Source organism: Oncorhynchus masou, chromosome 6, assembly GCF_036934945.1.
Source record: "Oncorhynchus masou masou isolate Uvic2021 chromosome 6, UVic_Omas_1.1, whole genome shotgun sequence".
In the NCBI taxonomy this organism is placed as follows: Eukaryota; Metazoa; Chordata; class Actinopteri; order Salmoniformes; family Salmonidae; genus Oncorhynchus; species Oncorhynchus masou.
The window spans coordinates 72,740,724-72,754,867 of record NC_088217.1 but is presented as its reverse complement, the minus strand read 5'-3'; the positions used below and the strand labels follow the sequence as shown (position 1 = coordinate 72,754,867).

At 43.0% G+C, this 14,144-nt stretch overlaps 1 protein-coding gene across 2 annotated transcripts; it reads right to left on the bottom strand.

Annotated features, from left to right (window-relative positions):
* Positions 1-1,131: 1,131 nt before the first annotated feature.
* LOC135542588 (NEDD4 family-interacting protein 2-like) lies at positions 1,132-11,375 on the bottom strand. Of its 2 annotated transcripts, none has more exons than XM_064969682.1 (8): positions 11,091-11,375; positions 6,040-6,220; positions 5,551-5,684; positions 5,068-5,155; positions 4,209-4,333; positions 3,132-3,198; positions 2,815-2,916; positions 1,132-2,348 (listed from the first exon to the last, which is right to left on the bottom strand). In XM_064969682.1, exons 1-7 carry the CDS (start codon positions 11,118-11,120, stop codon positions 2,816-2,818), a joined length of 726 nt encoding a protein of 241 aa, XP_064825754.1. In that variant the 5' UTR covers positions 11,121-11,375; the 3' UTR covers positions 1,132-2,348; position 2,815. The 2 variants fall into 2 exon arrangements, with proteins under 2 accessions (XP_064825754.1, XP_064825753.1); XM_064969681.1 differs by having other exon boundaries at positions 5,551-5,687; positions 11,091-11,374.
* Positions 11,376-14,144: the final 2,769 nt, after the last annotated feature.

Below are 14,144 nucleotides of genomic sequence, written 5' to 3'. Positions count from 1 at the left end.
ATCCTCATGTATGCAGGCACAAACATAGAAATCAGCAACATAGAATGTATGAAACTCACTAGTACACATTATGCATCCACACCACACACGATTATTTTCACCTATACACACACGGACTTCCAAAGCCATCAGGAAGCACACACAGCAACCCTATTACTGTCTACCATTTAGTTTCAACTCAGTTCCCCTCTCGCTCTCTCCTGTCCCCTGGGGGGAGTTGTCATCTTTGAGTCAACTGATTCTAAGAGCTCAGCTTGATCACCCATCAGAGAGTGAGGGGAGTGTTGACTTAAAGCCCCGGTAGCGTCCACAACGGGCCGGGAAGCGGGAAACCTGTAGCAGCAGGGCAGGCGCATGCTTAGTTTGGCCGTAAGGAGCTATAGGCTAACGAGACCTCAGATATGCTGCCGACAGCAATTGTCAGCACTGTTCCCTCTGGGCCTGTGCGTGTGACAGAGTTTACTTTGTGCCCTGGCCTCTCTTCCAAATCTCTCTAGTTAAAGGGTGGATGGAGGGAGGGAGGAGGTGGATGAGTATTGAGGTTGTGAGAAGTAGGGCCTAAGCTATCCCGGCCTGATAAAAAGGGAGAAAAAAAAGTGTCTTATAATAGAGAACATTTGCCAACCGGAAGGGAGTTCTGTAAATGGGTCACTCATTAACAGTTTATAAAGAGGCTGGATTGGGGACAGCCAAAGAAAGAACAAATAAAACCCACATGCATTCAGTAAAAGCAGGCCTCTGTATGGCAAACAATGAGCTTTTCAGGAAGAGGTTTATACTTTGTCATTTCGATAAAACATATTTGGTTGGACAAATGCCAGAGTGAGGTAAATGTACGCCATCTAACGAAACTATAACCTCTGAGGGTTTAGAGAGAGTCAGTCATGGGCCGTTTCTCAATTCCTCTCAAAGACCAATGGAGGAAGAGGTTTGAGGGAGGGACCTTGTATCCTGTCCTCCAATGCGCTTTGAGAGCAATTGAGGAAACAAGGACAGAAGCAAGGATTTAACGGCTAGTAGCGTTTTCAGACACAGCTCTAAATAAGAGAGGCTATTCAACATCCTCCAGGGCTCACAATAGCACACGATAGGCCTATTCAACATCAAATTAATTCTAACATGAGGCAGTCACAGGGTGCATTTTGAACTTTATTGGCATTTTGCAAGATTTCAGGTTAAAGGGTTAACAAGCACGCATCATCATCTCTGAGTACCATCATTTCTGACAAAAATTGTTTGGCTGTTTTACAAACATACAAATAGAATATTAATAACGTTGCTTTAGCTGAATACTATTATAACCAACTTGGCCAGAATAATCGTGCATTTAAGTTACGTTTTTCGATATTGCTGATGAGGCTTCTGTGTAACAGAAACAAAATTATAAAGGCATCATTCAAGCATTAAAGAAAGGCGACAATACTTTAAAATGTCACAGATCAGGCTAATTGCAATAATCAACTAAATGAAAATTAAATTTTTTGAAGAAAAAAAATGAAAAAAAGTGCAAAAGGCAGATATCCTTTTTTGGGATAAACACAATTTCCAGTTCAAAATTAGACTGACAAAGAGATCAGTATACGCACTATGACAAGTAAGCAATTCACAACTGATGGAGAAAGAGGTTGCACATATAAAATGGCATAAGCTGTGATACAGTTCAATCATTTCACAATAGAAAAGTCATGAGTTTCATCAAATAACATATTTTTATACCAAAGACAATTAAATATGGGGATTAAAATTAAGGGATACAATTCAAATTGTAATATTGACACTCCCGATAGAGCTCTAGACTAACCGTTTCATTATCATCCTCCTCCTCCTCCTCCTCATTAGGAGCAGTTATCCAGTTCAGGTAAGGACACAACTGCATAAGACCTCTTGGCTGCATACTGTTTTCTTCCATCTTCTTGTGTGTGCTTTTCCACAAACACCCACAACAGGTAGACCCAGCTACTATACTGCACTATACTACCCCCCCCTGTTTAAGGTGTATTCACTGTACAAGACTTGGGATATTAAGCAGGATGGGACCATTACAGGGATTAGATCAGGAAGGCAATTGAAATCGACAGAGCCAAACAAAGCCGGCGGAAATATCAGAAACACACAGGGTATATTTAGCTGGGTTAATCGGTATTGTATGTACTTTCTGAAAAAGAGACGAGTCAGCTGTTTTTGCTTTTAATGAAAGACGGCAGACTTTCGCAGCTGTAATGACGCACTGGTTCTTTTCTTCCTCACGTCTTTTCACTGTGTTTTTTTTTTTTGTCCTGGTCATTCGAGAAAAGGCTCACAAATCCTCAGGGAATTTCACATTAAGGAGGAATGTTTGGAGCGACAACCTGGAGCAAAGGAAGTGGGAAAATAATTCTGAAAGCGCAACGGTTGTAGAATTCGCAGACTACGGGTAGCAGATATTACAACATGCCATTTACAGAAAGACAAATTGGAACAACAAGATATAGTATTATTTCATAAACAATAACTTCATTTATATGCATGTCTTTATATGAATGTCAAGTCTCAAGGATAATATCTACTATACATGTTAGTATGCGGTGACTGTGTACTAAGGTCTTCATTAGTAGTTAGATCACTGCGCCACTCGGCAGCCCAAGACACTGCATCTCAGCGCAAGAGGCGTCACTGCAGTACCTGGTTCACATCCGGCCGTGATTGGGAGTCCCATAGGGCAGCGCCCAATTGGCCCAGTGTCGTCCGGGGTAGGCCGTCATTGTAAGTAAGAATTTGTTCTTAACTGACTTGCCTAGTTAAATAAAGGTTCAATTAAAAATATATATGTTTTACCTCAGTACAGGAAGAAGCGTGTTCTGTGCGAGGCAGCCATGCTTTCAGACATGTTGCGCACTTTCAGGTAGTTCACGAACCCTCTGAAGAAAAGCAGGAGACCTGAGGAAGGGATTCGAAATCATTAGTAAAAAACACCACTATTCATCCAAGGTCAAGGAATTCACTTTACTGTGGGAAGATTAGTAGTACATCATTTCAGCCAACAGATGGCATTGGTGTACATCATTCTAGGTGGATATATTAGTACAGCTTAATTCCTCAGCATTTGGCTAGTTGAAGAATGCAGCACTTGCGATGCAGATCAGTAAACTTACCGAGGACTAGGAAAATCCACCAGAGCCAGTACTGCCCATTGAAGTATCCAGTAAAGTAGTCCGAGAACTGTGGGAAAGTAGAATTTACAGGAAATGGAAATTCAGCATGTCCTACCATCATGAGAATACTTTTGAATGACAATCAGTTACTATAAACACATGCAGATTATCAGAATCACCATGGCAGAAATGTACATGCGCTAGGATTAGGCCTCCTCAAGCCTCAATTCGTCGAATGTTGGGTGTCCTAATTGAGACTATGGGCCAGTTTCCTAGACAAACAAAATAAGCCCAGTCCCAGGAAACCAGGCCTTCAATTTGGCACTGCTCAGATAAAGGCCTAAACTCCTGTATAGCCTACTATGGCACAACATCTAGTGGGAGTAGCTGTGTGCACCAGATCAATGATGAAAGCCCGGGGTTAATAACTCTATGCCCACCAGTGTGTTGCTTCTACATGTGGAAATTGTACAGGGCTTTGATTGATGCCCAGAGCACAGAGATCACACTGGGTTCCTGCTCTTAAGGGCATCCTCCTCACATCTAGGGCTAACAAGCCTTAGCAAGCATCTGCTTCCTACTGCACAAGCCATGCCTGGGATATGCAGTGATATACTGAACATACTTGACATTTATTTTGTAACATTCAAGTCATTAACATGCTAGCTAGGTGAAGCATTTACGTTTTTATTTTATTTTTTACATTTTAGTAATTTAGCAGAGGCTCTTATCCAGAGCAATTAGGGTTACGTGCCTTGCTCAATGGCACACAGGCAGATGTTTCTCCTAGTCGGCTTAGGGTTTTGAACCAGCAACCTTTTGGTTACTGGCCCAACGCTCTTTACCGCTAGGCTACCTGCCGCATTACGTGCACAGAATTGTTTGGATTAAGCAGGATACTGCTAGCCAGCTTGTTAATTTAAAGTAAACCATTTGTAACATTGATGTTTGAAGTAGACACTTTGTATGGGCTGCTTTTAAAGTGGTGGACTGTATGTCCTGTCCCATATTGAAATCAACTCTGTACGTTGTTTTAGATACATTGATTAGGCCCCTTTAACCCAATACTGCACTTACTCTGACAATGAGAATCCACTTGATGAGAGAGAGGCCAAAGCCGCAGATGGCCCCGTATCGGCCGGCGATGGTGTTGGTCAGGCAGAATGACAGGCAAAACCCAATCCAATTGAACAGGAAGGCCACTGATTGGAGACGGAAGAAAGCATGCAGTTAAGGGGCCTTCCGGGTGGCGCAGTGGTTAAGGGCACTGTACTGCAGCGCCAGCTGTGCCACCAGAGACCCCGGGTTCGCGCCCAGGCTCTGTCGTAACCGACCGGGAGGTCCGTGGGGCGCACAATTGGCCTAGCGTCATCCGGGTTAGAGGACCAGCGACTCTTGTGGCGGGCCGGGCGCAGGGTGTTTCCTCCAACACATTGGTGCGGCTGGCTTCCGGGTTGATGTGTTGTGTATCGGAGGACGCATGACTTTCAACCTTTGTCTCTCCCGAGCCCGTATGGGAGTTGTAGCAATGAGACTAAACAACTGGATACCACAGAATTGGGGAGAAAAAGGGGTAAAAAAAAAAAAAAAAAAGTGCAGTTACAGTCAAGGTTGACTAACTATTCTGTTGACTTTTCAGTATTTCACAAATTGGATACATTCTGAGGCCAAATGAATGCAGCCAGAGAATCGCTAAGCTGACTTTCCCACCTCCATTCCTATTGGAGTCAACAGTTGTCTTCAATTAGTGACTGTTGCCACCTTGTGGTGAATCCATAGAAAACACCTTCACCTACTCACATTTTCATCCAAGCAAACTTTTGTTATGTTTCCCTAATCAGAAATGGGCCAGTCCGCTCAGTGAAAGAGGCTATTTGGGCTTGTCAACTCACTGAAGAATCGGGGGGTTTCGTGCAAAAACAACAGAACCACTTACTGAAAAAGGCCAGCATGAAAATGCCGTCGTTCCCCACCCTCAGCTGGTCGACATCGCTGAAGTCATCCCTTGGAGGGAAGTCATCCTCCTGTTTAAGAGAAATGGGACAGGAAAACAACTCATCCGTCTCTTCTGCAGAAACGTTGCAATAGCTCAGTCATCCCAATGAATAAGGAGATGGGAGATATAGTACTGTTGTGTGTCGACATTTCCTTCTCTTTTAGAGTTGTTGAGAAAGCAGAAATAAAGCTCAATGGGCATTTTTACTAGACTTACATAAAATAGAGCTAACATACTGCAAATACTGTTGTAGCTATGACTTGGACAATATAGCTATCAAAGTTGTTTTGATCCTGAAATATGTTGTTACACTGGGTAGTTAATAGCAGCATGGAAGTTTTTCTTACAGCATTCCAGCAGAATAATCCTGTTTTCATGGGTAAACATCCCATACTCAAACACGTGTCTGTGTGTGTGTCCTACCCCTGGTATCACCTCCACAGCAGAGAGTACCATGGCTGCAGCTTTGGCTTTCTCTGCCTCGTCGTAGGTGGGAAGAGAGGTGGCCACGCTGTAGGGAGGCGGCACGGGGAAATCACTTGGGTAACAACTGCTCTCTACTGGGGGACCACAGGAAAGAGACATGGCCAATTAGACCACAACAAATCAAATGAACACTGTTCACAAGGTGAAGATGGAGTTCGGAATCAATTCAATCAAATAAGGAAATCACATCGGCTTAATTCCAGGAGTGTGAATTATCGGCCTATACTTAGGGCAACTGGCTGGTTCCAACGTGTTTGAAAGAACTACATGAGAGCTACAGACGCTATAAGAGAATGAGATGGAGAAAGGGGCAGAAAGACAAAGTGAGACACAGAAAAGGCAGAAGCAAAGACAGAAGCTAAACTGAAGAGTAGAATGGGGATAAAAGAGCCGGACAGACAGTATATAGAGTCTTTGGTTCTGTACCGGGCATGGCAGCGGTGGCTCCCAGGGCGATGCTGGCATACGGGGGAGGTGGGGCCTCTGCATCCCCCCCCAGGGCTACTGGGACAGGGCAGGCCTGGGAGGACGAGTTGGCCTGGGCCGAGGTGCACGGCTGCTGGGCGCTGGTGGAGGGCTCACAGGAGTCGTCTTCATCATTCTCAAACTGAGAAGGGGGGGTGGGGGGGTAGAGAGGAGTTAAGTATCACTTCAATAAAACCAACGTCACAAATTTACGACACAGAATGTCAAAGGTGAGGAAGGAGAGGGAAGCCCTGTAAACCGAGACGCTTGGAGAGATATGGTCATAGCCCAACACTGAAAGATCATCTGGTGTTTTGTAATAACATTTGATTCCAGTGCTAAGGGCACTGAAGACATCCAAAACATGTGATCTAGGCTAATTTCCAGCATAGCATCCAGTTGGAAGAAGACAACATGGTCATGGGAAACAGAAGGGTGACAGTAATGTTATAGAGAAGACAGCACAGCCTTATATCTGGCCAATGACAAATGATGTAGCTTAAGCGGATGCATAGCCTAGGCCTTGATCAGTGTGGCAGCAGTGCCAAATGTTGCTTTAGTCTTGCAGCTCACTTGAGGCTCACTTGGCGTTTGCGTAGGTCAACAGACCAGCGTTTAACTTGTGGCTTAGCTGTAGTTTGGCATCATGTCCAGCAGCACTCTATGCACTGCGGGGTCAATGTGCAAAGCCAGGAGAATGAGTGAGTGCGATGCTATCCGGTGTCAAGGACACGAGTTATGCAAGAGCTAAACAACTGCATAATTGGCCAGGGGTGAATTAGTTATTTCACCATCGGCACACCAAGGCCTAAACAAGAACTCCTGAGGTTATCTAGTATACGTGTTGGATACAAGTCTGAAAAGTTAGGTTAGGCCTACATGTTTAAAGACCTGTTCAGAATGAGTGTACACAAATAACAAGGATGGTTGGGGAGTTTACATTATAAAACAGCCTGTATGACGCATCTAAATACAGGTTACCCTCAAAACCTGAAAGAAATGACACAGAGGCAAATCCACAGTTGCCTAGCGACCGAGGAAAGTGCAGAGGCAGGATCGAAAATAGCACGGCTGTGGCTGAAAAAGTTTTGCACTTCGAAAAAGCAAAAAAAGGTAAGGCATACCATGATATGCCTGACGTTAGCAAGCATTCCAGCATAGTGCAGCAGTGGGCATTTGGACTTTTAAGGCCAGTAGGCAACATTATTCAATGGCTTACAACAACTGCCTAATTAACTTATCCCATCTCAAATCAGTCTGTGGAGGTAATTATTGATAACCTAAATACAAATGGCATGATAACGACTATGAAAGTAAAAAAAAAAAACTGCTTTCGAGAGTGATAGGCCGATACAGGACTAAACCAGAAGTAACCCTAGCCTTGGATACACGGCATTCACATTGACAACTAGACATCCGAGCAATAGCAAACCTCCAGCAGCATAGCTAAAGCTGGTGCTAGAGGCCAAGTGAGTTAGATGACAGCGCGTCACACAGCGCGACCCAAACAAATATTTACACACATGTAAGAGTCATTTTTCAATTGGCACAAAAAGTGGATTCAATATCTTTCTGAATATTTCCTCGTTATCGGAGTTCCACCTGAAACTGGAAAAAAGGTGTTTAGAAGACACCGGTGCCTACCAAATCGATAATTATGGAAGTATCGCCAAGTAGAAAGATGGATAGGGGAACAGTGTTCAACCTATTGCCCACCCTACTCTAGAACCCCAGTGTTTCCTCTATATTCATTTAGAAGCGGTGGGCCGCCACTTCTAAATGACAACCTCCACTCCAATTTTGTATTTTTTTATAATACACTGCTCAAAAAAATAAAGGGAACACTAAAATAACACATCCTAGATCTGAATGAATGAAATATTCTTATTAAATACTTTTTTCTTTACATAGTTGAATGTGCTGACAACAAAAATCACGCAAAAATTATCAATGGAAATCAAATTTATCAACCTATGGAGGTCTGGATTTGGAGTCACACTCAAAATTAAAGTGGAAAACCACACTACAGGCTGATCCAACTTTGATGTAATGTGTTTAAAACAAGTCAAAATGAGGCTCAGTAGTGTGTGTGGCCTCCACGTGCCTGTATGACCTCCCTACAACACCTGGGCATGTTCCTGATGAGGTGGCGGATGGTCACCCAAGGGACCTCCTCCCAGACCTGGACTAAAGCATCCGCCAACTCCTGGACAGTCTGTGGTACAACGTGGTGTTGGTGGATGGAGCGAGACATGATGTCCCAGATGTGCTCAATTGGATTCAGGTCTGGGGAACGGGCGGGCCAGTCCATAGCATCAATGCCTTCCTCTTGCAGAAACGGCTGACACACTCCAGCCACATGCGGTCTAGCATTGTCTTGCATTAGGAGGAACCCAGGGCCAACCACACCAGTATATGGTCTCACAAGCCTGCACGGTGTTGGCTGTAAGCACAACCCCCACCTGTGGACGTCGGGCCCTCATACCACCCTCATGGAGTCTGTTATTGACCGTTCGAGCAGACACATGCACATTTGTGGCCTGCTGGAGGTCATTTTGCAGGGCTCTGGCAGTGCTCCTCCTGCTCCTACTTGCACAAAGGCGGAGGTAGCGGTCCTGCGGCTGGGTTGTTGCCCTCCTACGGCCTCCTCCACGTCTCCTGATGTACTGGCCTGTCTCCTGGTAGCACCTCCATGCTCTCGACACAGCTCTGGACACTGACAGACACAGCAAACCTTCTTGCCACATCTCGCATTGATGTGCCATCCTGGATGAGCTGCACTACCTGAGTCATTTGTGTGGGTTGTAGACTCCGTCTCATGCTACCACTAGAGTGAAAGCACCGCCAGCATTCAAAAGTGACCAAAACATCAGCCAGGAAGTATAGGAACTGAGAAGTGGTCTGTGGTCCTCACCTGCAGAACCACTCCTTTATTGGGGGTGTCTTGCTAAATGCCTATAATTTCCACCTGTTTTCTATTCCATTTGCACAACAGCATGTGAAATTTATTGTCAGAGTTGCTTCCTAAGTGGACAGTTTGATTTCACAGAAGTGTGATTGACTTGGAGTTAATTGGAGTTTATTTTTTTTGAGCAGTGTATATACTGAACAAAAAGATCAAACACTACATGCAACAACTTCAACGATTTTACTGAGTTACAGTTCATATGGAGGAAATCAGTCATTTTAAATAAATTAGGCCCTAATCTATGGATATCTGTATGACTGGGGATACAGATATGCATGTTGGTCACAGATACCTTTAATAAAAATTGACCTCACAATGGGCCTCAGGATCTTGTCACTGTATTTTTGTGCATTCAAATTGCTGCTGATAAAATGCAATTGTGTTCATTGTCTGTAGCTTATGTCTGCCCATACCATAACCCCACCACTACCATGGGGCACTCTGTTCACAACGTTGACATCAGCAAACCGCTCACCCACACGACACCATACACGTGGTCTGCGGTTGTGATGCCGGTTGGACGCACTGCCAAATTCTAAAACGACGTTGGTGGTGGCTTTGGTCGAGAAATTAACATTCAATTCTCCGGTGGACATTCCTGCAGTCAGCATGCCAATTGCACACTTTCAAAACTTGAGACATCTGTGGCATTCTGTTGTGTGACAAGACTGCACATTTTAGAGTGCCCTTTCATTGTCCCCCGCACGAGGTGCACCTGTGTAATATTCATGCTGTTTAATCCGCTTCTTGATATGCAAAACCTGTCAGGTGGATGGATTATCTTGGCAAAGGAGAAATGCTCACTAACCGGGATGTAAACAAATTTGTGCATGTGGAACATTTCTGGGATCTTTCATTTCAGCTCATGAAACACTTGACATGTTGCGTTTCAATTGTTGTTCAGTATATATAATACATGTATTTATTTTTTGTAATTTCTATCTTTTATATTTAGTTGTTTTTGTGAAAATAATTTGGGGGATGTTCATTTTCAGTGTAAACTTAAGACCAGAAATAATGTATGTAGAGAACATAACAGAGCTATATAATTTTTTGTAAGACCATCTTTGAGAACTAACAACCACCAAAATGAAAACTAGACTGGGGGAATACAAATAAAACAAATGTCATGGCATGTTATGTTTTGAGTCACTCAGACAGCACAAGAAGAACACAGTATAAGCCATGCCAAAATGTGTGAATTGCAGAAAATGTACTTTTAAACTGCACATTTTTTATCAACCCCATGGCAAAATGTATAGAAATGCAGGAAATTAGCTTTAAAACTGTAAAATATTATATCTGCCCCATGGTAAATTGTGAAGAATTGGAAGTATTTTGAATTAAAACAGCAACATGTCTCTGCGGCCAAGAGGGCGGCATCGAACCACCTCCCCCACCACTGCTGAAATAGCTAATAACTACCTAGCAAACTGGCTTGAACAATAACCGAACCACCTTGTTTTTCCGACCATTATTATGTAACTATGAATGGCATCTTCTTTGTGGGGGGAGTGAATATTGTTCTCATGGAAAGCCAATTATTGAGCACTACAGATGTCATGGAACATTGTTTATATTATGTACGTGTTTTGGGGGCTCTAACTTTACTTGAGCGAGGTAGCTTATTTGGTAGTGTTGCCACAAATGGCTGCATATAATTGAAGTCCAGCCTGGGTTAGCTTACCTGGCACTTGCTGACATACAGCGAACTAACGTTTGCTAGCCAGCTAAGTAACTTATCTGTTCAGAAAACCAATACAAGCGGAGTTAACTAAGTGATAAAGTGCTGTCATGTGGATGATTAACGACTCAAATTGAATTGGAACTTGCTAGCTAACGTTTAGCTAGGTTAGCTACTGTAGCTATTGTTGATCTGCTGCTGAATAATGCGAAAGTGATAGGCACGAGGAACATCCGTTTGATTATACAAGCCGTCAATTTAAACATGTATAGTCTATGTTGACACCAAGTGATATTGTAAATGGGTTGTTTATACTAGTTGGTTCCCAAACAGATGGCAATGTCGATTGTTTTGGCTCACCACTTGGTATCGGCTCGCTGCCTGGTCCATCTTGACGTTAAGACTCAGCTGGCGGAGCTAGCCAGCAAGCGAAAAGTCAACAATCTTGTATTTAGCTATTTCGTAACTTGATTTTACTTTTTAATGGACAGCATTCAGGTGAAGTAGATTAAATATACACGCCGGGACGTACAATAAACCGTCCATTTACGCTTCAACTGAACCAAAACTACTTTCGATAGGAAACGTCGAGTGAGTGGAAACACAGAAGGGTCTTTGACTTGTGACGCAATGCCTCCCAAATTCCAAATCTACTCCTACCAACTATACTTCCTTCATCCCTGAAGAGCTGAACGATATTGGGTGAATCTAAACAATATGGTGAAAATATAAGATGTCATCTTATTCTTAATACATATCCAATCTCATCAGATTTGACTGTAGACAAGACCGTGTATAGGCTAGGAAATAGGTGCTAGTGGTCGAATTGGAATTGGGCATTCTACTCTAGTGGGGAATATAAAACATTTGACCACTAGGTGGTGCAAAACACTCAATAGTTATTCATAGAGGCAAAGACGGGCGGTCAGAAGCCTACACACACACACTGTTCGCTATAATCCAACCGTAGATTTCGGCAAAATAGCTATTTCCCCATTTTGGGTTGTTGGACTTTGCACTTGGACAGATAGGCCTACTTGGTAGTACTCTTGGTTTATAGTATATCAGGACTCATTAGAATGGCTGCTGTAACTGTAAACCAGGGCTCCCTAAATGGCGACCCGCGGACCGAATTTGGACTGCAGGTTGTTTTTATTTGGCACCCCAAGTTTTCTGAGCCAAAACACTTTTTAAAATATTTTTTTTAATGTACAATTTTCATTGTTAGACATAAGACTAAAAGCACCAGGAAATGATCTGCAATTGACTGTTCCAAAGTATTCCCACGTGGCCCACAGACAATCCAGTCAAGAATAAATCGTCCCGCAGCTTAATCTAGTTGATGATCCCTGCTGTAAGCATTGGTAAGGAGAGACCTTGTTAGAAAACATTGGGGATATTAGGAATGTATGAGGCCCTGATTTCATAGAGAATACATTAGGCCCCTTTGGCTCCTACCACCGTGGAGTGAGAGTTCCAAAACAAACCCAGAGGACCCAATCAACTTCTATTTTCCTTCTATTTTCTTTCCCTGCTAGTGCTTGTTAGTGAAATATGTGTTTGGCCATTAAAGGAAAAAGGGAGAGAGAGAAGGAGGGAGAGACTGAAACGACTGTTTCAGTCTTTAAGTAGACTAAGCCAGTTGTAAATTATATCCAATGCAGGCTGTGCAAGATATGGTCTATGTAGGCTCATGTATACTACAAACACAATGGGAGTAACTGAGCAGTAGATTATAGCTATCCAATCAGACCAAATAGAGAAGAGAACATTTACAAACAACAAATGTAAGAGCAACATTTACAGTTGCTGTTACATTTGGAACTGTTGGATTGTTGCCACATATCAAAACTAAATCAATAGCTTCATGACCGCAACACGTGTGTGAGTTTGAGGAATTTATTCTTACTTTAACTTGCAGTATTCATACATGACCACAGGGAGTCACCATAATCACACCAATTAGTAAAGATGTCCTTGTCTGAAAATGTATGTAAAACATTGACAACATGCAACAGGGGTGACCAACCCGGTCCCATACAGCTACAGTGTGAGCAGATTTCTATTCCAGGCCAGTTTTGTCTCACCTGATTATAAGAGAACTGTGTGCATATAAATATACCTTCACTGATCAACATCTCCAGGATGCCTTCATAGCTGCCCTTTTATGTAAGAAATACAAGATTGATTAGATGAGTGCACAGTTATCCAGATACATGAACACAGTGAGACATTTCATAGCCCATCATTACAACAGAGTGCTCTGCCCAGAGGCTCTATGACCTGTGGATCACAGGCAGGTCGTCAGCAGAGCTGGGTCTGCTTGTCTTAGACGGCTCCGAGAGCCACCCACATACGTTGCTTTTACAGTTTAATATATATACCACTCTCACCCCTGAGGCTACTGAATGCTGACTGCCTTACAACTGAGACCAGTGATGTCTGACCAAGTTTAGTGCTCATGGCAGCCATTTAGCCTTGGCTAACAAGCTGACTCAGCTGCTTATATCATGCTGATCAGTACAAATGGTGTAGTTAAACAGCTCTCCTCATTTGAAACAAATCAGGCGAGCTTACTGAAACCAGACCAGGGTTCAAATACTATTTGAAGTAATTTCAAATATATTATCTGGGCTTGATTGAGTTTCCTCTGTGTAAAGGAACCAATAGAATATAAGCAAAATAACAAACCCCGCTCATCTGGCAATCCAGACAGGCTTAACAAGGATTTGAAAGATTCAAAATAGTATTTGAATCCAGGTCTGCTTGGAACACTGCAAGGACATCATATTGCTGAGCAAAATCTTGATATGCTTCATGCATTTGGTGTACTGGAACCAAAGTGTAGAGTGTCATGATGCTGTGTGAGATTATGCATGCAACTTTCAAGAAGATTTGTTTCATTTATCCTTGTAGGCATAGACAAGACACACTGGAATACCAGGTGTTCTTCTTCATCTCAGTGGGGGTCCTGCTTGAACAAAATGATTTCACAAATATATAAAATGCCATTGTACCTCGGATGTGAACATTTTACTGGGTATTCCATGACGTTCACATTTCTCACTTGGTTTTATTCAGGTGTTCAGCTGAGCCAGTGATCTGATTACTGTTTGTTTTCTCCAGGCTATTATTGTTTCCATGTGTATCCATTACAAACTGGGTTCTTCAATCAGGGTCCTTTTTTAGCTGCGTAGGTGGGACAGTGAGTGATGCTACACTCTCCAATGAATCATGATAACCCATGCAAATAGATACACTAGACTGGCCTGTGTTGACTCGTGGTTTACCTGCAGTTCTTTTCATAAGATGATAAGATGAACATTACACAGCCCGTGGCAATAACTTCTTCAGATACCCTTCATGTAGGAGAGCCCGCGTTCTACATTTGTACTGCAAACGAGAGCCGCATCA

Bases quoted from the DNA above. Each gene is read 5' to 3' on its own strand.
- LOC135542588 (XM_064969681.1), bottom strand. From the start codon at position 11,120: ATGGACCAGGCAGCGAGCCGATACCAAGTG. The intron at 5,688-6,039 runs GTACAGAACCAA...GTGGTCCCCCAG, and splicing joins AGCCACCGCTGCCATGCCCG to TAGAGAGCAGTTGTTACCCA. The intron at 4,334-5,067 runs GTAAGTGGTTCT...GTCTCCAATCAG, and splicing joins TTTCATGCTGGCCTTTTTCA to TGGCCTTCCTGTTCAATTGG.